Source organism: Lissotriton vulgaris, unplaced genomic scaffold, assembly GCF_964263255.1.
Source record: "Lissotriton vulgaris unplaced genomic scaffold, aLisVul1.2 SCAFFOLD_5318, whole genome shotgun sequence".
Lineage (NCBI taxonomy): Eukaryota > Metazoa > Chordata > Amphibia > Caudata > Salamandridae > Lissotriton > Lissotriton vulgaris.
This window is the reverse complement of record NW_028245505.1, coordinates 1826-25577: the sequence shown is the minus strand read 5'-3', so window position 1 is coordinate 25577 and position 23752 is coordinate 1826. Positions and strand designations below refer to the sequence as shown.

At 44.5% G+C, this 23752-nt stretch overlaps 1 protein-coding gene across 1 annotated transcript in view; it reads right to left on the bottom strand.

Moving 5' to 3' along the window:
• The window catches only part of LOC147666393 (collagen alpha-1(IX) chain-like), a 69046-nt gene extending 46945 nt beyond the window's left edge, over positions 1-22101 (bottom strand). The window contains exons 1-3 of the mRNA XM_086949095.1: positions 21960-22101; positions 14516-14593; positions 14271-14403 (exon numbers count right to left, since the gene is read on the bottom strand). Of these exons, the coding sequence (XP_086805221.1) occupies positions 14271-14403; positions 14516-14593; positions 21960-22101 (353 nt within the window). The remainder of the gene's footprint in view (positions 1-14270; positions 14404-14515; positions 14594-21959) is intronic.
• Positions 22102-23752: the final 1651 nt, after the last annotated feature.

Here is a 23752-nt window from a genome sequence, read left to right as displayed (position 1 = left end):
GGTCTGTATACCAAGATACCTACGAAGGGAGTGGCCTCGGGAGATTTTATAAGAAAATGCAGGGCTTGAAAGAGGTCGGCAGGCCTGGAAAGTTGAGTAGTATGACAGGTCTGAGAGGTCTTGTAAAGGATTCCAAGGCCACCTCCTCTGCGCCCTACTCTGTCCAGTCTAGCTAAAGAATATCCATCCGGCACAGCCTCGACCAAATCCGGTCCAGAGGACTCAGTTGCCCAGGTTTCGGTGAGAAAAACCCATGTGGGCTTTCGGTCTATAACGAAATCGCGAAAAGCGACATTATTTTCCACTAAAGATCTAGTATTAATGCAAAAGCCTGATTCTTTCAGAAGAGGCGACACAAGGGTGGCGGCAGGGGGGTGCTTAACATGGCAAAGTGCGGATGCAGATGACTTACCACAGGTGCTGAAACACATACAGTAAAATGCATCCTGAAGAATATCTGGCGAGCAGGTAAAATGGCATGGAAGCCATGCAGGTCTTAGACGGATGAAGTCTTGATAGGAATATAGAGGACCTGCAAAGGGAGGCATTCCAAGTACACCCAGGGACCAGAGTCTCACGCCGTTTAGCCCGTCCTTGACGTGGACGGGCGCAGACGGGCAGGACTCTGGCACGACTCAGGTGCAGCGAAGGCGCGCCCGCTGCGCGGAACCGCTGCACGCTCCCTGGGTTCCCTGGCACCACCCAGGTACTCAGTGTGTACCGCTGGAGACAGCGGTGTGGTCCCCGCCGGCTTCCCACCTTCTGAATGAGTCAGCATTGCTCCTGCACACAGGGAGCTCCTAGAATGCAGCTCCTTGCGTGCTGAAGCACTTCTTTCCTCTGTTTCCTGCCCACATGACAGCCGGTAGGTCAAACAGATGAAACCTCTGCTCCCAGCAAGCGGCAACAATTTGACACCTCAAGCTTGCTGGGAGGGGAGTTAGTGTTTGCTCTCACTTTGCAGGAGCTGTCACAGCTCCCGCCAAGCAAAAGTAAACAGCTATCTCTCAAGGGTGGGCAACTCGGGAGAAAGCATTAGCCAGCCCTGGGAGCGGCAGTCCCCAGGGCTATTTTTGGCTCCAGGATGGGGGAGGGGCGTGTGGCACCCCTCCTTTAAATATGGTGGGCCAACTCCAGGAAGGTGATGGTCCCTGGGGCCCATGGGCCCCCCATTAGTATGTATTTAGCCCCAGGGAGGTATTGGTCCCTGGGGCTTCAAACAGCCCCAGAAGGGGGGTTTGCATGCCCCCTCCATTTTAATACTAAAGTCCCGGGAAAGTGGTGGTTCTCTGGGCTCCCTTCCACCTGTGTAGGGAAGTCTGAGCAACCCGCCTCAGTTACAACAATAATACCCCAGGAAGGTTCTGGTCCCTGAGGCTCAATAGACACATATGGGGGCAAAACCTATGCACCCCCTCTTTTTTTTACCAGATGTCCTCAGGACCTGGCCCACCCAGGGCTATATTTCAAACCAGCGTAAAGCCTTCAGTTATTTGTTTTTATATATTCACAAAATTTGCGAATCCATCATGATTTACAGTGAAAATGTTAGGAAAAATGCTTTTTTGCCCTGGTGAGTCCCAAGGGAACCCCAGGACTAGGGGGTCAGGGTCCTCCTATCCTGCCGCCTATAACTTTTTATTTTATTGGGGGGTACTTGGCTGGAGCCGAGTCCTACGATGGCTGCCAACAATTACTGGTTGAAGTGTTGGCAGCCAATCAGATATCAGCACAGGGAATGTTGGATCGTAGAAGGATTCGAGTCCTTGTTACACAAATTTGGCTTACCTTTAATTTCTCGAAGGCTACTGAATGGATTTACAACAAATAACAAAAAGTGTGCTTTCTGCAACCAGAGCTTCCTTTCTGCTAAATTTGATGTAATTCCGTCCAGCAGTTCGGGCTTTAGTAGTGTTCAAAATCCCTATGGGAATTAACCTGTTCCGTGCTCGTGTCTACCAACAGCCGTCGTGAGCACAACCTCACTGGGCTGCGCACGTCCGACGGCTGACGCAGCCGCACCCATTCATTAATTCTCCTGCACTGTGGGAGAATTTGCGGCGTGGTTAAGCAGTTAAAATGGGAAGCTTACTTCCCTCCCTCCACCCCACTTGACGGATCACTTCAAAACTTTCCATACACAACTAGAATGAAAGCTACACTCTTTTGTTAAAATTTCATGAAGATTCGTCAACGAGCACCAAAGTTATATGCAAGTCAAAAAATGCTTTTCTTATGGAAGCATGGTCCTAACTATAACTACCTACTGACTACCACCAGTATGTTATGCACATATATATATATGTAAAAAAGAAGGAGAGAACTCTGGATAGTTCTCAAGTTTAGGTGGAAAGCAGCTCTTGTTAGAGTACTCTCAACACCAGCGACACTCTAGATCTGGTCATCTCAAATGTCTGTTTTTTTTTAAATATATTTTTATTGTATTTTTTTACATAGACAGGATATACATAGACATACACGGTAGCAATGCTCTTTCTGACGCGTCGATCACTTGGCCCTTACAATTAACAACCTCGACAAATGGGTGATCTATGCGTTGTTTTACTCCGTTGGGCGGTTACTTTCCTGTCCATTTGGGCTAATAGTTCGATTCCATATATCGGTGGACTTCTTCTATCAAAGTCTTTAAGCATAGGATTAGCACACTGCCATCCACGCCGAGATAGAAAAGGACAAAGTAGTTTGCCATTTCTACAGCAAAGTTTTTAAGCATAGGACTAACACAGTGCTGTCCTTGCTGAGCTGTAAAATGACAAAAGCCATTTATCACTCCAGGCACAGTATTACAGCTTTGAAATGGTAAAATACCAACCCAAGCCAACCTGATATGTGTAAAAGCAACCCCTGACACAGTGTTTCACTCTAATTAGAGCTCTTCAGAGAGGTATAGCTTTGTCCAGACACAAGGGAGCACCCAGTATAAGTCAAACCAAAACCCTTTCAGGCATAGAGTGACGCATAAATTATGCTTTGTTTTGATACCCCAATGGATTTAAGAATAAATTAACACAAACTTATTCTTGTGTGGATTATGATTGATTTACTGCGACTCCAAGCTTTCCTCCAGTCGGAGGAATTGTTGTTGTCAGGTATAGCGGTTGGGCTCAACCGCAGGAGTAATGCGGCCACGTTTTGCAGCGCCTATCGGGAGAGGAAAGGGAGCCATATGGTTGGATATATATATGTGTGTAAATAAATATATATAGAGAGCAGGAGAGAGGGGGTAGGGCCAAGCACACAGACAACAGAGGCCGAAGAGGAGGTAGTCAAGGGCAGCAAGCTGACCATGCAGGGCAGGTGGGACGAGCACTGACTGCACAGTGGACCATGCATGGCAGGTGGGAGTGTTAATGGCTGCATAAAGAGTCTCGGCAGGCAAAAGGTAGGGGCATGTACAAAGGACCAAGGAGGGAAGAAGAGAGAGGTTAGGGGCTGGACTTAAACAAAAGAGGGCAGTGGGAGAGCGTCAGGGACAGGATTAGAGGAGGTGGGTAGAGGCAGCAGCTAAGCATGGAGGCCAAACAGAAAGGGCAGTGGCAGTACAAAGGACCATGCAGGCAGGTGGGAGCAGAAGACAGAGCAGGGTTGAGGGGGTAGGAGCCACAAGTTGACCATGGAAGAAAGACCTGCATGGCAGAGGCAACACAGCAGATCAAGGAAGGCAAGAGGGAGTAGCAGGGGCATGCACACGGACAAAGAAGGGAAGGAAGGAGAGGAGAGGAGCAGGGGCAGCAAGCTGACAATATAAGATAGGCCAGCATGAGCAGTGGCAGAACTGTTTCCACAGAAATCTGGTGGGATGGGGCAGGTGCACAGAGGTCAGCCAAAAGGGACAAGGGCAGCAATCTGTCCACAGCGAGCAGGCCAGGATTGGCAGACTCAGCGCAATGAACCATGGAGAGCAGGAGGAAATGACATGGGCATACACATGGACTATGGCAGGCAGGGGTGGTAAGAAGGGGCATGGGTTGCAATTCGACCATGGGAGGGCAAGCCTGCAAGGGCAGGGGCATCACAATGGACCACTAAGGTTAGGTAGAAGAGGCAGGGGCATGCTCATGGAGAATGGAGAAAGGAGGGCAGGGGGACGGACAGCCAAATGACCACAGAGGCAAGCCTGCAGTGGTTGGCCACCAGCATGGAGTGGGCCTTTGCCAGCCCACTGATATGAATGGCTGAAGGCTGGGCACAGTGGAGGTGATGGCTGAATATGTAAAATAAAAACTAGAAATTCACTGAAAAAGCTAAGGTTAAATAGATGTTACAGTCATGCATTTTAATATAATCTTCCCTAAAAATAAAAAGGCCATGAACTCCAGTGAAAAAAACACAGGTTACTGCGATGTTATTGTTAAGTATGTTAAAATGATGTTTGGTTATGTTTAAAAAAACTTCGAAATTCACTGAAAAAAACAAAGGTTGGTGTAACTTTATAGTTATACGTTGAAATAAGTTAAAACTTAACAGTGAGCAATAAAAAAAACTTGAAATTCGACCTTTGTGCTTCAGTAGAATAACCACAACCTACGCCTCACCATGCATTGCCTGTGACCTCACATATTACATAATATTACTTTACTCATGACATGTTATAGGCCATAATTGGGACAGAAGTGTGTGTATTGCTAGCATAACCACTGTGGCAGTAAACATTAAGTAAGCCTTCCAAAGTGGGACCAGCAGAAGCCCTGCTTTGAAAGAGGAGGAAAGAGCAAAAGCCAGCACACCGTGCTACAAGGCAGATGAAGAGAGAGCCATTTATAACACATAAAAAAGCATTGTGCAGTACACCCTCTGACCAGCAGGAGGCAATCATCAGTGATCGAGTACTTTACATCATAGACATTAGCTAAAGTTGACCAGCTTACATTAACCTTTTGAGGACAGTCACCTGAGTTCAGTGTTATCACTTGGGAATATTCACTTGCATATTTGAGGCACACAAATCGGTCACCGCAGCTCCATTCACTGATGGATTACAAATAAAATGTACAAAGCAAGGGGAAGAATGTTTTTTTTTTTGGGGATGTCGCAATCATTTTCTCCAAAGCAGCAGTCTAGGCTTTACATACACATATATCAACCCCAGTAGAAGGTTGTCTCTCACACACAAACGTACACACATGCACACACATGATCCATACTGCCAAATTGAAAGTCAGACCCATATACCCCATATTCCAACGAGGCAAGATGAAGACACACAGTTAACCCACTTGTAAGATGAGGACACACAGTCACTTGTTATGAAGTATGATGACACACAGGCACCCCTCGGGCACGATGAAGGCCCCTTTCAGCGTTCCAGAAGCAATATAATCCAGTGACATTTGATGGCACCTATTCATCAGCTGACAGCATGCCATTCATTAATACAAGATCAGATTTACAAAAATGTGCTTGAACATGATTTGTGCTTCTACGTGTGTTACTAGGGGAGGTGCTCACGGTAGTAGAGGTAGGAATCAAGAACCAAAAATATGGTGACATTCCATGAACACCTGAACCTGACCCACTCCCCATATTTCACATGCCCAGTGGCCTGCAGCCACAACACCACGTTCTATATCTACAGACACCCGTGCTCTCATTACAACCAGATTGAGAGCAGTTTACTCAAAACAACAGCCAGTACTAGCAAGTTGACTCAAGTATCACAGGAGAGTGCAGGTAGCGGTAGCTTCTCTTGGCCACTCGACCAGCGCAATCATAATGCGCAGTTGTTTTTGCCTAGAGAGAACTGGTGCAATCTTTGTAAATTTGCCCAGGCCTCAGCATACATAACTCACTATGAATGTTACATTTGATGCAAATAGAAGACAAGCTTTCTTTAGACCACTGCATACCATTTGCCCTGCAGTGGTGGTATTTGTCAGGGCCTGGACAGACACGAGCGGATAATTCCCTTAAATGCTACCGGGGATAATCACCACAGCTTTCATACCACAACAAAGTCGCAGACATTAAGAACAAACGTCTCCTTCTCTCCATTTTACTACTATCCAATTGCTCAATTTGTGGTTAAACATTTAAAGCTGTGTCAGAGGTATTCCGGCTTGTCATGCATTTCCGGTTGTTTTTGGTAATCTGACATGTAAAGTTTTGCTCGCTAGGCGATAGTTCAATCCGCCTATACCCCTTTCAGACCTTAAGCTTTGCACTTAAACGTTCTGGAGACTTATGTCCCCGTAATCCCTTGATGGGGCTTTCATACACGGCTACAGACAAAATAAAGGCGGCGCTCTGCATCGACGGTACACAGGCAACCTCTGGAATGTCCAGAGGGGGAGGGGGAGGGGGGTGTCGGGGCCGACATTTTAAAGGAAGTGCAACTGATCCCTGGGTGTACATTTGAGAGATGGCTTCTAAAACACCGCGTTACATTTGTAATTGTTTAAGTTAATCTTCAGTGAAATCTGAGGACATTTTGACAAAACTTTGTCATTCCTCTTTGGAGAACCAAAATGGTATGACTCAAAGTGGCCATATTGACAACCGTAAAAAGGAGTGAAAAATGTTCACTTCATTGTATAGGTCACACGTGCAAAAAATGATCTAGAAAAAATGATACCTGTCACTTTTCTAAAAAAAAAAAAAAATTCGTTTTGGATGTATATCGCACAAATAATAAATGATCACGAGGTAACACAGCAATGCACTTTATCTAGATGTTTCAGTGATTGAAAAAGCATATCCAAAGTCGTGCAAGCCATCAAAGTCTGCTGCTAACAAAAATGCAAGTCCGTTTATTTATGTATATGTATTAAAAATAAAGTTTTGCCCACAACAAGGGGATTTCTCTTGTGTTTTTTTAATGTCTCGCTCATTTGCCTAACATCTCGAACAGGAGAGGGTTGTAATCAATAACTATAAAGATCCAGGAGTAAAACAACAAACTGTGCTATTTAGGCAACTCATACTTTCGAGGAGATATTTTATGGGTCAGTCATATAATTTTATCTGTGTTAACATTTTTCAAATCTTATATCCATACTATGGTTGTCTTTCACCCTTTAGTTCATGGCCAGTTATGTGATGAACGAATTCCAGCATGGTACATCAGGTGCATCAATTTTCAGCGATGCTGGAAAAAATTTCAGAGTAGGGGCTCTGCCCTTAATGTTCATCACTTAAGTCATATGTATTTTGAAAAATACAAGTGCCAAACAAAGAAGAAGTGTTAGACCTGGCACCATTGACGTGGGTCTCCCTTCCATTTTTGCTGTTGCCTCATGTTTTTTTGCTGGTATTAGATGCTTTGGGCACTGGGCCCCTACTATCCAGTGCCACAGTGCAAGTGCGCTCTATTGTAAATTGATGTATTAATCAGTGGTTCCATGTTTGGCTATTTGGTTTACTTGTCAGACCCTAGTCTAGTGCACTGAGTGTGCCCAGGGCGTGTAAATCCAAATGCTGCTGGTGGGCTTGCAGCACTGGTTTTGCCACCCACAGAAGCAGCCTTGTAAATGTGTCTACAGTTTGCCATTGCAGATCCTGTGTGCAGTCTGGTACTGTCACACTGACTGGGCAAGTGCACCCACTTGCCAGTCCCTAAACCTTTCATTTTCTTCATATCAGTCACCACTATGGTAAGCCCAGGGGCAGGGTGCATTGTAAGTATAAGGTAGGACAAGCCCTGATGTGCGTGGCATGTCCTGATAGTGAATTACAGCCATTTTCGTTTTTCACTATTGCAAGGCTACCTGTTCTCCATCGGCCAGAATGGGCTGCTATATTATTACATGTTTATAATCCTAACTGACTCAGAGAACATGGTAGAAATTCGAGTTTAGTATGCCTGAACTCAGAATGATAAAATACATCTTTTAGTGAAGTTGGTTTTAACATCCTGTGTTTGCAAATGCGACTTTTAGAAAGTAGGCATTTGCTTGCCTAACCTTTCAAGCCTGCCTCTGCTAGGTTGTGTATTCCTTGTCTGGAGTTTGTGAGTGACAGCGCTAGGGGATTCCAAGAGACAGGATGAGTCAGCCCAGTGGTGAATAGAGAGATCTACATCTAGATGGGAGGGAGGAGTTGCACCTGAACCTTGAATAGGTCTGTGTCTGCCTTTCACAATGCTGGCTCCACCTCCTGGGGGGCGGCTGATGTCTCTGCCCTGCACACTGAAAGAAGAGCAGGAGTCCTGTAAACAAAGTGCTCAAGGACTGTACTTGCCTTCCACAATGCTGGCTCCACCTCCTGTAGGGTGTCTGATGTTTCTGCCCTGCACTGTGAAAGGGAAGGAGAAGTCTGGTAAACAGAATGCTTCAGAACTCGCTTGGACTGGGCAAAGACTCCTCTCCCCTCAGAGAACAAGAGATTTTGGGGTATAAATATTGGTACCCTGATCCCATGAATTTAGATCACTTTTGGACTACAAGAAGAAACCTTTACTGAGAGGAACCTGAAGAAACGGAGGAGAGTCTATTCCCAAGCTGAAGTGCTGCTTGGGGGATTGGCCTGAAGTGGTTGCCTTACTGCCAAAGGAAGGAGAAAGGAACTTTGGGGCATATTACCAACAACTAGCGATAATTTTTGTCTCTAACTTGTTTAGAGACAAAAATTATCGCCGCACATCGGCGATTTTTATCGCAGATAAACCTTGCTATTAACAAGGTTTATCGCAAATGCGATAAAAAACGGCCGAAATGCATGAATACCGCTGAAAAGTCAGCGATATTCATGCATTATCGAGCAAATGCTCTTAGCCATGTTATCCACCTCCCATTAGATAACATGGCTAAGAACTGCTCAGGGCAGGTGTTAGCTTTTGGAGATATTCCCGCTTAGCGCGAATATCTCCAAAAGTTGGTAATAGGAGATAGCGATGTTAGCGACTGTTTTCAGTCTCTAACATCTTGGCACGCCCACTTTGCATCTCATTAGTGATAAATATCACTGACATGCAAAGTGGAGCCCAAGATGGTCGCTATCTCCTACTAGCTGTCGCTAACTGGTGTTAGCGACAGCTTGGTAATAGGGAGATAATTTTATCTCCGCTTTCTTGGCTTTTAAAGCCAAAAAAGCGGAGATAAACCCCCTTGATAATATGCCCCTTTGTGTACTTTGCTTACATCTTGTGAAGGAACTCCAAGGGCTTCGAAAAGAGCTTGCCTCCTGCTGAAGTCTCAGGGACAACAGACTTCACCCCCCAGCTCCCCAGAGTTCTTTGGAAGTGCCGGCTGCTGTCTTGGGCCTTCCGAGGAACTGCGTGTCACAAGGAGCTGTTAACGCGACTCCTCAAGGAAGAAGCATGTCGCCGCCGCTGTGCCTGCCATCACAACTCCGAAGGAGAGTGTCGCCACTGGAACTGTCGCACTGCACCGCATCAAGAGAAGAGTGCCACAATGAAGAGGAAGCGTGTCGCCATCGCTGCTGCTTCCGTCGCAACTCCGAAGGAGGGTGTCACCGCTGTAGCTGTCACATTGCACCACATCGAGAGAAGAGTCTCACAACGAGGTCGGAGCGTGTCGCCGTCGCTGTGCCTGCCGTCGCAACTCCATGGGAGGGTATCGCCGCTGGAACTCTCGCACAGCATATAATCTTGACCCTTGTCCAGTACACCACTGGGAATTTTCACACCATAGGGTAAAAACCTGTCTTACTTATACTCATCTTTGACAAGTGTTAGGGACTGTGGGGTACATCTCATTCAACCTCTTGGGTGGCAAATATTTCCTATGTAAAAACTCTACAAGCATTTCCAGTCACCCTAAACACCGTTTCCATTCACCATCCTAGAGCTCTTGCCACAAATATCCTGACCAAACCATCTAAACATTTCCAGGTAACCTTTAGTGCTATTTCCGCTGTGCAGGATGTTACGTCCCGCTGCCACCTCCTGCGGCGGCGAGAGTGGGAGGCTAAAAGTTTGGAACTGTGGAAGCCTGTCTGGGCAATTGCCACTGCTCTCACAGCCATGCAGTAAAAGAAGAAATAGAAAGGAATGGATATGACTTATGTATCTTTTCTGTCTGCTATGGATACTCAAGTTCCCAGTGGTCGCCTGAGTTGATAGCCAGGGGTCCCAAGGACAACAGAAAAGTTGGAAAAAGCAATGGGAACTTCTGTGCTTCAGGTCTTGTGTATGATTTCCATTATGTCCGTAGTTGTATATAGGACAAGACTTACATGAGAAGATTCCTGCAAATGGTGATATAATTAAAGTATGTAAAAATTCAACTCTGGATTTTTCCTGTCAATAAAGTAAAATCAAAGAGAATGCATACATGCTGGCAATATTACAAACCACTTGTAACATTAACTACATTTTGACTACAGCAAAATTTTACTTTATTGATTACGTAGGGCCTTATTATGAGTTTGGCAGCCCTCTTATTGCACCACCACTGCTTTCTGGTAGGAGAACCGCCGAGCCTTTGGTGCTCCAACCCGCTGAATACAGAGTTCAATCCAGGGCGGGCGTGCGGCGCTGCAGCGGTCTCTCAGCAGCGGATGTGTTAGGCTCATAGGAGAGCCAGAACAGCAGACCGCCACTATGACTACACCTGCAGCGCATTCCTGCTTGGTTTATCATGCACAATGCCGTGAAGAGGTGCAATTCCAGAAGGACCCCAAATGCACCCGGGCCCAGGGGTTAGCAGGGGGCCCTGTTAGGGAATCTTTGGTTGCATCTCTGCCACCCTTTTCATAGCGGGCTCACCGCCATGAAATGCGTGGTGGAATTGCAACTCGGAATATGCTTGGCGGTGCCGCAGTGGTACCACCAGCATATTCATGATCCTTACCGCTGTGCCATCACTGCAGGATCCTGGGTCAAGGCGGAGGCAGCTGTCCTGCGGCAGTCCGATCATCACACTCAAGATATGATGGGTGGACCTGCAATGGTGGCAGTGGTTGGGCTGGGTCCTAGGACCACCGTACTCGGAATAAGGTCCTTATTGTCATAGAGACTTTGCTTATCTGTTAAAAAAAATCTGTTTGTTCCATGGATAGTCCCAGGAGCATGGTACTATCATTCTTCTATGGAGATGTCATTGGTGGATGAATGACATTTTAGCATCTCAAAGTGCTTGTGAAGAGAGGTAAATTCCTTTTCACAATCTGAAACGGCTCTTTGTTCAACATGTTAGCATGTATCATAGTTCAAATGGCGAAATAATGGATAAGTGGAATGTTCAGTACACTCTTTGCCCCACATGTAAGGCAGACGCTGAGCTATCCGTAAAGTGAGACCTTTTAAAAAGCATTGGAAAATCCAATTTGTCTGACTTTAACTCGCTAACAACATACACAAGCACACGCATATACAAATGCACACTGACTTTTTGTGCCATGACTCTGTGCAAACTGCCTCTTTCTGTGCCCTACTTTTTATCCCCCGTTATAGTGCTTTATGGCACTTGCACCACAAGCTGAGGAAATGAAAAAAGCACTATAAAAAATTATAACCAGGTGCAAAGTTGCATTGCAGTATCAGATTCACAAGCAACATCACATTTAGGAGCAAAATAGTGCAACATCATCCTTATTGCAACATCAACAAGAGTGTGAAGACACTTTTAGGAGAATAGATCATATTTAGGAGAAAGTACATATAGAGGCCAAATCACACTTCACGCAACATGAACAGAAGTGTGGACATAATTATGAGTACAAACCACATTGAGGAACAGAAACATATTTACGGGGAAAATCATCCTTGGTGCAAAATCAACAGGAGTGTAGATAGACTTAAAAAAAACAAAATCGAATTTTGATACAATATCACGTTTAGGTGCAAAATCACTTTTTTTGCGTTGTAAATTTAAACCACGCTGCAAAATCAGCAGGACTATCGAAACATTGTAAGGTGTAAAAAATATTGAAGTGAAAGCTGGAGGCACAAAATCACAACTTGGTACATCACAAAAGGGTGGTGTGGATCCTTTCGGGGTCTGAGTTTAGCAGCAAAACTAACATTTAGTTGTTGACAAACATTTAAGTGCAAAATACACCATGGGGCTCAATCAGTAACAGTATAGTATAACATGTAGAGATGCAAGATCACTCATTTCAGAGAGAAAATATAGCAGTGAGATGTAAGATTATGTGCAAAAGCTATAAGTCATTATGACAGCACATTGAGGTACACAAGCCCCTTGTATCATTAGCAAGAGTGTGGGGAAATTTTAGGAGCACAAATTTCATTTAGGTGTAAATTCACATTTAGGTGCAAAGCCAGTTTTGCTGCAAACTCAGCTTTAATGAAAATTAGCAATACTTTGATATCGCATTTAGAGGCAAAAAGCACATTTCCATGTAAAATTGCAATAACATCGACAATCACACTCGGTATGTCATTAGCAGGGATGCAGAAACACGTTTTAAATCGTGTTAGTAAGTTGTGAATTTGATTCTAGGTCCAAAATCGCAATCAGCAGCGTCTGTTAACACGTTTACGAACAGAACGTGCATCCATTGCAGGCCGTGGACGATTTGCCTCACGTTCCATGTACTTTTAAACTAAAACACTCCTTCGGCAGTCAGTTAAAAAGACCTAGCAGTCAAAATGTGAAAGTGAGACAAAAAAACCTGCTCTGGCATGACCCAAAATTCTAATGGAATTCTCCTCAAGCAATAGCTGAAGGGCTCTGACCCAAACAAAGCAATGTTCTCTGGATATATGTATTGTGTTGATGACATAACAACCTAACAAGCATTGACAAAGCCAATAAGTCTCCCTTAGCAAGGTGGGGTGTGGCTATTTTTCTTATTATTAAATTGTAAGCATCTGGTGTAAAAATAAAAGTGGGAAAAATGCCACTATCTAAAAGTGGCAGCCATAAGTTTGCAATTAATATTTTTACGTTGTAAATAAAATAACCATCACATCTATTTCAATAGAACAGTATGGGTGCTTCTATGTAGGCAATTATCCTTAGAACAAGCATATAAACCCTTTTAATTTGAATGAATATAACCGAAAGATGTGATTTTTATTGGCGCATAAAAAATGCCTAATTGACTTCGAATGACTGTTTCCTGAAGACTTAGTATAAACACAAGGACAACAAAAGGGATAAGGAATGAAGGACAATTTGTATCACAAGGTAAAGTATTGACTCTCCAGTCAGGCGCTGAAATGCATGTCTGTTTTGATGAATGTGCACAAGGGATTAAGTAAAATGCATCACTCGAAATGCAAGCGAGCCAAAGGCTGGTGTGGTTAGCCCACTGCCCCATGCTGTGATGGGCGAGAACTACATGTGAATGACAAGTGGCGCCTTCTCCGCCCGATTTGCATTGCCAATGGGGCGAAGACCCGCAGAGAAGCCTCGGCCATATGCTTCTCCACGTCAACGACAATGAACGTAGCGAGAATGGGGAAATTGACGTACCTGATCAGGATCGCCTTAAGGAGTCACAAGGATGCACCCTGGTACCTGCAACTGAGACGCCGAATGATGTTGAAGCATCTAGAGTGGCACCTGGGAGGCACAAAGGGGTACTACCAAGCTGCCCAGAACTTTTAAATCCGTGCATTTCAACACTTTTATGAATGGTTTAAGCATAAATGAAATATGAAAAACATTGGGGTTCGCACGCACCCAAAGCTTTATTGTTTTTACTGTAATGATTTTAATTAATCGTTCAGTGAATACAATTCAACTGTAATCAACTATGAATGGCAAGTGGATAACAACCAATAGAAGACAAGAACTGGGGCAAAGCTCCTCTATGAATGTTTTCGTTATGTCTTTAATTGCATCCGGCAAACCAGCTAAAGCTATTTCTATGTCACAGGCACCTGAAAATGGCCGAAACAGTCTCGGTAATGTCGCTAAACCTCCTGTGATTCTGCGCAAATCACTGAATCTCCCCTTGACTAACAAAATGAATGTGTGTCCTCATGTAACGTAACTGGTGCTATGTAAAGCGCTCTGATACCCGGTTTTGTTCGGGTCAAGTTCGCGCTATATAAAACTCTGCAAAAATATATATATATATATACATATGGTTCAGCACCATCCATATGGGACAGCGCTACTCGAGTATTACATCAAGCTTCCACCAGATGGAGTAATTTAGCTGTGCTATCGAACTGTCCCTGCTCACATGGGACAAATTCCATATTTAATCAAACAAAAGGGGCATCCTGTATTACAATTTCAAACAGCAATAGGGTAAAGCGGGCTGGTCGTGCAATTAGCATGGAGCGGCAAAAGATTACGCAAATCAGTGGAGAGCAGAGGAATCAACTAAAGGATAATCTGTCCGTTCTAGTTATTACATGAAGTCTGCATTACCTGGTCGGGAGCCGGAAGTCTAGGTTAGTTCCTAATTTGTAAGCCGTCTGCAGGAAGGTAGATCCTTGTATTTTCTTTATGGTTCCTCGGTTTGCTGCTGTGTCGATCTGGAACTGCGAAATGAGGTCATAACCTATTAAATGAAAAAGGCGAAGGAATTAGTGCTTGCTTCCCATCCCATGGGGTGCTCCAAGAGACTTTAACCGCGGGGCTTCCCAGCATGCATGCGGCTTCTGTGTGCTCACCTGGCAAGTCATCTTGCCCAACCCGGATAACTGGACAGAACTCTACATCTGGGTCAGCCTTAATTTGTTGCTGGAACCCTGTAAACGGTTGGAAGAGTGTTAACACCTCGTTTAATTTGAGGAAAATTATTTCATTACGAGTCATTTGAATGACACATTCCAATCTCCTCATACACGCTCAGCTTAAACCAAACGAGTGGTGAACTAGCAGAGCCAGAGCCCGCTGTTTAACCTGTTCAATAAAATACATGCAGGGTTCACTGCTACGGACATGTTCTATCGTGTTGTGGGTAGCAGGAACTAGTCCTCAATCCCATCCACACACCATACCAACCACATATGCACGCGCAGGCATGAAAAACTACTAGACATTCCCATTTTTGAAGAAACTTGATCGAACACGTATTAAAAGCTCCCATTGACTTTGAACTGGCTTAATACTTATTGTTTTAAACCCCTTTTAACTTCTGGTAAATGTATACTGTTTTACCAGGTAACGTTTAAATTACCTGCACCATGATACATTGATTCAGGCAGGCCCACATAGCGCCACAGAACAAAACAGAGGCAGGCTGTCTGAACAACTGACTCCCAAGATACATTTACATGTACATTTGTCAAAGTCTGCTGTTCCATGGGGAACAGGGTCAAGACTGATTTGCATACGACTGGGTCTGAACTGGAAAGGCACGGGAGCAAAAAAACGATGGATTGAGGCCCAGATCTCTGTACTGGGGCGAATGTTTGACATTGTGCAGCATTCTGTCTATCGGTTGTTCTTTTTACAAAGCAAGAGGTGGCACAATATTTTTTAGAACTTCACGGTGACTTTAAGCCACAAACCTGTGCAAACCGTGACCCCAGCACAGAAGAGCTGGGACTTTTTTCTGTGCTATAAGTGTGCTACAATCCTGCGCGGTCCAAGGTGAGCACACCTCCGTTGGCAGTTGGCACACAGAGAATGATGCAGGGGGACTTTGAAAAAAGTGTGGTTTCAAACCACAGAGTTTACACGCAGGAAGTAAAGTTATAGCACTGACTGTAACTGAAACAGTAGCTTTGTTTCAGACGGTATGTGTGCTTAACGTTCTCCCGGGGCAGGCCTGGTTATTCTAACCGGGCTATTTTGAATGGGCCAGTGTGTTTCTGCAACACCTTCCTGGGACATTGGCTGCATTATGTGGGCATGCATGGTGCCACTGAGAGCAGCCATTTATTCCCATTGCTATGTGAGAGGGCATTCTGCGATTTACAGAACCTGCTTTTTGAGGGGAAAACTGAAGGAAAACACGCGCTTCTTGGAATCAGGGAAGAACAAGCCGCAAGCCAATTAATGTGCAGACTGAAAAAGGGCCTTTCAGACCGACCCAGCTGTTTGCCCCATTCCCCCTTCGCCACCTTTCTGTGGTGTAATGAGCTCTACCTGGGGGTGGGCGAGGACGGGCTTACAGTAGAGGGGCGGCCTACTGGCGCTTTACAAGCAGGGGGGGACATCAAACGGGCGCTCGCTCTAACCTAAACACTGTACAGCAGGCTCGTTCATGAAAGCCCCCGTCAAGGGGAGGGAAAATAAACATTTCCCGAAAGGCTTGGAAAGTGTTCGCGGGCTCGCAGCGCCGCCCCCTCCCCCAGACACAGGCCCCCTGTGTGCTTCTGCCTCCCCTCACTCAGAAACAGCGTGCTTCCTCCCAGGCGCGCGGCCTGGTGCAGGCTGGCGCCCCTGGGCTATTTGCCATATTAAGTTGAGGCTTCTTCCCGGTGTTTAGACACCTAAAGGCGAGATCAGAACCACTTCCTGGTATTACCTCCGACATTGTCCCAAAGAACATACAGACTGTTCAGACCGAGCTCACTGTACAATCCGACATCAAGGGTATTCAGCATGACATCACGAAAGGCGTGGCCTAGTGAAAGAAGTCTTCCTTTACCTATCACAGGCCTGTTCACCTCCTTTCCTTTCTTTGGTTTTCTTTCATTCCCCTCTATGCCCCTACCCTCGCTCGTCATTCCCACCTTCTCACCTTCCCTCCCTCCCTCTATTCATTTCCCATGTCATCCTTTCTTCCCCGCTACCCTTCTTTCCTGTTCTTCCAGCCCATCTCTTTATTATTCTTTTGTCGCCCCTTCATTTAATTTATTGCTGTTTCTCAATTAACTTTATTTTATTCCTTATCTTAGTGTTTATTATCTTTCTTTATTTCTTGCTTTCTCCATTCTTTTGTTCTCAGTTTGCTCTTTCATTCTCCTCTCGTTTCTCCATTTGTTTCTATTTCATTATTTTCTGTTTTATTTCCTGGTGTCTAACGCGGGATCTAATTGTTGCATTACTGTGTAAAGGAATATTGATATAATGGAAAAGTAACTTGTGTAATAGATGTGCCCCAATAGCACATTATTTGGAGCAAGTTTACTACACTGATTGTCAACACATATTATCACAATATATTATCACTGACGAGAAAATACTGATGAATCCCTCACAGATTCCTTTCTAGAATCAGTTTACTGAAAAATAAAACACACTGGGCCACGCTCGCAAGGCATACTTACTGTGATTTTATCTCACTAAAAGGGTATACAACGTTTAGCACGCATTTTTTACCACGCACTACCACTACAACGCAGGCATTACCACGCATACCATTACAACGCATTGCGCTGGGGGGCGCTCTAGGATAGGGAATAAGTATAATTTTATATCCAACACCTTCCCTAGTGTCCACGGGGACTGGAGTTGGAATATAAAATTATACTTACCACTATCCAGCACCTCTAAGCGCTATGCGTTGTAACGGTATGCGTTGTAAATACCGCGTTGTAATGGTATGCGTGGTAAAAGTATGCGTGGTAACGTCATACATCCCACTAAAAGGGTTTAACCCCTTAAACACATGCATTTGTAATACTGCACAAAGCAAAACAGTGCAGCATGTCTGATGTGCGGATCTGCTGAGGCAATATACTTTTTCTTACCATTGTGGAGGGAAGAGGGTGGCATCCTTGTCCACTTGAGGCGTCACCTCTTACGAGACACGGCAAGTCTCAACAATGGGAATAAATATCATATCGCACTCATGGAAATAAGCAGAGCATGGCGAGGATGCAAGTTATAGTTATTTCAGTTAACTAGAATCAGTGGACTTCAATGGATGTTTTCAGTTTAAAATGTAACGTTTTAGCTTATACTTTCACCTAATTATAACTTTACTTCAACCTTTGTTTTTTCCAGTGAATATATCTTTTTATGTATAGTAAGCTATAATAAACTTACCTAAGGCCAATTTAATCAAGGGGCCATAATTATGACTTTAGTGGGGTGGCACATTTCACCTTGTTGTACTGCCCTGTGTCACAAGTCAAGAGCAGAAAGGCACTGTATTTATACAATACAGTGCCTTCCTGTCCTTTTTGCTTGTGCTGGAGCCATGTTGGCATACCAGCACCAACGTGGTCACCTGTGTTGTAGACAGGATTGTTTTGGTGCAGGAAGGGGTACCTGCACAAAAATAATCCTGAGAGGAGTTTTCCTCTTTTTATGTGTGCTGAAGAATGCAGCACATATGGGAAGAGGAAAAAAAGGAATAGAAATAAACATAATTCTCCTCGTTACACTTGCCCTGGGGAGGCTTATCTTTGTAGTGCATTTCAAGGTATACAAGGTCGTGTAAATCTGGTAATGCGTCATAAACCATGGGAATTGCATGGGAATACCCATGCAACAACTATGGAATTCCTAACCAGGGCAGAGTAATGCAATGCAGTGATTAACGCTGTGTTACTCCATATTTTTGGAGCCACGCAAAGTGGCTTTGCGTGGCTTCAAATGTCTTGACTTAAGGTTTGTGTTGCTTTTCCACCCCATTGCGAGGCACAAGAGTGACACAAACTGGGTCATAAATACCACTCAATATTTTTTTCCGGGGAATTTCTAGTTTTCTTCTAATGTAAAGTCATATTTTATTACCATATCTTACTATACCTACCGTGCACGGAGTGAGGTTGGCCACCAGGCCTGGCCAGTGGCCAGATCCTGTGCTCTGGCAGAGCATGGGGTTGATGCAGAGCTTGCTCTGGAGCCAGGCTCTGTGCCCAACATCCTGTGGGCGGCCAATCCTCTACCACGCCGGCCTTCAGTCATACACTGAGCGGAAATGGCCGCATTCTATGACCTGCAGCCAGGCTCTGTGCCAACCCTCAAGAGTGGCCAAGAACTTTTTACTGGCCAACCCACATGGTCTAGCAACACCTCTAAGCCCCATCTAATATTCTCATGGTGCTGCAGAGCTACTGCAAAATTACATGAGGTAGGGCGTACTGAACCCTGCGGTAGTACTGCTTTGCGGTAGTACGGCCCTTATGACTGGGACCCAGTCATAAGGGCCAGGATGTCAAAGTACCCCACCCAACACCCTTATTCTTTAGTTGTATTACAATTCTACAACCCAGGGATCGAGTCCCTCAATCATAAAATGGCGACTGCAACTTTCTCGCCATGTTCCCTACAGCCAATAATATTGAGCGTTTTGACTTCTGTACCAAGGCAGTACTGAAGGAATATCAAGTTAATTACAAAAACACAATGCCCTCACAGGATTTGTTTCACAATACTTCAATAGATACAATTCAGTCACCAAACAGTGATCTTCAATCAACAAAATGCAGGAAATACAATTTGTTGTGTTATTTATTCACAATTTTAAAAAAGATGAAATATGGCAACGTACATACTACTTGAATATTTGCACTTAGTTATCAGTAGTATAAAACACTTTTCGCTCCTTTATATGGACCAGTAAAAAGACCATACATAATATTCTTTTTAGAATATCAATGAACCCATTTTGAGGTCATAACCATGATTGTTATATCTGCCAAACAGTGTTAAACTGTCGACGTTTCGGTCCCCCGTTGGTCTATACAATCCTTGGGACCATCATCAGGATGGACAAGTTGCACATCAATACCTACAAATAAATACAATCAGAAAGAAGGAAAACCTTAAATTCCCTGCATATGAGGTATCGTCTACTCACTTAAAAAACAAACCAAGTGACCAACACCGAAAGTGTTACTAACAAGTTCCCCATAATAATGTGAATAGAGTGGAAGTGATTGGTAAAGATGTTTTGCCTAATACTGAATAACTTGAGATTTGGTATTATGTGGTGAATACAACATAAGGGGTTTTAGCACACTATTCACAATATTATGGGGAACTTGTTAGTAACACTTTGGGTGTTGGTCACTTGGTTTGTTTTTTAAGTGAGTAGACGATACCTCATATGCAGGGAAATTAAGGCAACTTGTCCGTCCTGATGATGGTCCCAAGGATTGTATAGACCAACGGGGGGATCCTGTTAGGGCATTGTGTTTTTGTAATTGATAATACCCAGTCCTTACCGGAATATTGGGTGGCTCTGTCCTGTTTATAAAGGAATATCAAGTTAGGCAGCCAGATCGCGTATTTTGAACTCTCAGTACCACAGTACTCTACAGTAGACCCATGTCACTATATACATGCATTTTGAACCTAATTTCTCAAAAACTACTAAACGGATTTACACCAAATCACAAAAAAGCAGGCTTTCTGGGTAAAGATCTAGCTTTTTGACAAATTTGGTATAATTCTATTTCAGCCGTTTTGGCTGTAGTAATGTTTAATTTTCCTCTGGGAAGTGGCATGGGGAAAACACATTTTGGGACCCCCTTCTTTTCCTCAGCCATTGCTTGAGGGACCATCCCATAACTTTTCACAAAGGAGATGAGTTTGCTTAACATTTTTGTGGAACGTTTTGTGAAGATTTGTCAAACAGAGCCAAAGGTATCAGCAAATCAAAATATCAATTTCCTATGGAAACCTGGTCCTAACTACAACTAAACAGTGGAGTATGGTTGATCAGGTTCCACCTCACCTTTACTATGGTAATTTCATGGGATTTGACCTTTGCACCATAGAAATCTACTTATGCCATTCCTGTGAATATAAAATGGGCCAACATCCCGTGTTTCTTTAAACAGGTGTACTTATAAATGCTTCTCTACATATTACAATGAAAACCACTCTGCTAATAGTCACACAATATGATCAGTCTGATTTTATCTCAGTGCATTGCTTCAACTTCTGTGTCATGGCTCTGACTGCATAGCTTTGTTTAGATCTACTGCGCATGCCAAAGAAGCATGGCATAAAACATATATGCCAATGCACATAGATTATTATGCTTTCTATTATCATCATTGAGGGCAGATGGGGATATCATGACCCATTCAAGACTTTGCCTCTTGTGAGTCGGGACCCCGCGATACAATCAACTATGATAATAAATAGCATACTACACTTTACACACCTCCATGTACTCTATGTCATGCTGGTGAAAACTAATATGGCCCAATAAGACATGTAATTTGGATCAAGCGTACTAATAAACACAGTTTCACACATTAATTGTTATATTTGAAACTTAAATCCACAGCAGTGTCGACTTGTCTTGAGAAAACACTGCCTAATGTCTCACAGATTTCCTTCTAACCTGCTTTCCAAAGCACATAACTCAGATTTATTAATTGTAATTATATCTCATTGCACACCTTTACTCTCGTGCGGCCTGATTATGGTCAGACGCCTTTATTTCTATTTCACATAAGAAAACATAATGGCATAAACCCTACATGTAGATGCCTAGAGTGCAATATGCTGTTGAATATCATGATTGAAGGAGGGGAGGTGCATCATAACTTAACTTTGCCTCTTGTGAGTCTTGGACCTACACCACAAACCTCAATGGAAATGAATAGCATATTTCACTCTGCCCATCAGCATATATAAGTCATCATATATAGGTGTATAATAAAAACACCGTTGATATATAAATTAGATCAATGTAATACAGTTTTCATTTTTTATCGCCCTACCATAAATCAATAGAAGGGAATACTACATAATGAAGATTAATTTTCTCTCATTCTCTTCTATCCTCTCTTATTTTAGTGTTATCCTTCTGGGCTGTTTACCACATGTTTGTTTATTGTTTTATTTCACATTGAAATTAAAGAAATTACAAAGTACCTCTATGCTCCTCTTCTGATAGCTATTATCTGAAAAAACGGTAATAAGCATCATCTTACACAAAAAATGAAATTATGGCCCATGTTAATTGCATGGTCCTCACCATCAACTAAATGATACATTTGTGCTTAAATAATAGCTGTAAATGTTGCAAAACTAAATATTCCTCATTTAATAAAGATAGATGAAATTCTTCACTGGGGTTATGACCTGAAGTTTATCTACCAGCAGATTGTCAACTTACTGAGTTATCTCGTTTGAATCTTAGCAGAATACATTCAAAAGCAACTAAATGAAGTACTTTCATTGGTAATGGAAGCTCCTGAGCAAAACAACACTGTGATCATGACTTTGGTTTTACAGCGCGCTGTGGCTTACTTGTCTGGTGGTGGATTGTGGCGGAGGCAAACAGGCCCAGTAAACTGAAGAGACACAAGAGCGCCGGAGCGAGCCTGGCGAAATCAAAGAGAAATGAAGGTATAAGTTTTGGTGAAAACAGTAGGTCAATCCTTCTGTACATTTGCTCTGACACGGTAGGCGTGCTGACATTCTCTACACATGTCCTGCCTTGCAGAGTTCCTGCACACTCACTCTGGGACCTGCAAAACACATCACAGATCCAACGGAGAGGTTGTCACCCTCTGCTTTCGTCCACCATGGAGGAGCTGGTACCTTCCAATTTGTTGACTCCACATTCTTGGTTAGGATCTTTCATATTCAAGAAGACAAGTTCTCAACCTGTGTCCATATCCTCCTCATGCACCCATGCTCTCAAGTGCCTGTGCTCTCAAGTGCCCGTGCTCTCAAGTATCTGTGCTCTCAAGTGTCCGTGCTCTCAAGTGCCTGTGCTCTCAAGTGCCAGTGCTATCAAGTGCCCGTGCTCTCAAGTACCTGTGATCTCAAGTGCCCATGCTCTCAAGTGCGCATGCTCTCAAGTGCCTGTGCTCTCAGGTGCCCATGCTCTCAAGTGCCTATGCTCTCAAGTGCCCGTGCTCTCAAGTGCGCGTGCTCTCAAGTGCCCGTGCTCTCAAGTATCCGTGCTCTCAAGTGCCGTGCTCTCAAGTGCCCGTACTCTCAAGTATCAGTGCTCTCAAGTGCCCGTGCTCTCAAGTGCCTGTGCGCTCAAGTGCCAATGCTCTCAAGTGCCCGTGCTCTCAAGTGCCAGTGCTCTCAAGTGCCCATGCTCTCAAGTGTCTGTGCTCTCAAGTGCCCATGCTCTCAAGTGCCCGTGCTCTCAAGTGCCCATGCTCTCAAGCGCCAGTGCTCTCAAGTACCCATGCTCTCAAGTGCCCGTGCTCTCAAGTATCGGTGCTCTCAAGTGCCCCTGCTCTCAAGTATCCGTGCTCTCAAGTGCCCATGCTCTCAAGTGCCTGTGCTCTCAAGTACCTGTGCTCTCAAGTGCCCATGCTCTCAAGTGCCCGTGCTCTCAAGTGCCTGTGCTTTCAAGTGACTGTGCTCTCAAGTGCCTGTGCTCTCAAGTGCCCGTGCTCTCAAGTGCCCATGCTCTCAAGTACCCGTGCTCTCCAGTGCCCGTGCACTCAAGTATCCGTGCTCTTAAGTGCCTGTGCTCTCAAGTGCCTGTGCTCTTAAGCGTCTGTGTTCTCAAGTGCCTGTTCTCTCAAGTGCCCGTGCTCTCAATTGCCAGTGCTCTCAAGTGCCCGTGCTCTCAAGTACCTGTGCTCTCAAGTGCCCATGCTCTCAAGTGCCCGTGCTCTCAAGTGCCCGTGCTCTCAAGTGCCCATGCTCTCAAGTGCCAGTGCTCTCAAGTGCCCGTGTTCTCAAGTACCCGTGCTCTCAAGTGCCCGTGCTCTCAAGTGCCAGTGCTCTCAAGTCCCAGTGCTCTCAAGTGCCTGTGCTCTCAAGTGCCAGTGCTCTCAAGTGCCCGTACGCTCAAGTACCTGTGCTCTCATGTGCCCACACTCTCAAGTGCCTGTGCTCTCAAGAGCCTGTGCTCTCAAGTGCCCGAGCTCTCCAGTGCCCATGCTCTCAAGTGCCCATGCTATCAAGTGCCCGTGCTCTCAAGTGCCCATTCTCTCAAGTGCCCATGCTCTCAAGTGCCAGTGCATTCAAGTGCCCATTCTCTCAAGTGCCCGTGCTCTCAAGTGTCCGTGCTCTCAAGTGCCATGCTCTCAATTGCCCATGCTCTCAAGTGCCCATGCTCTCAAGTGCCC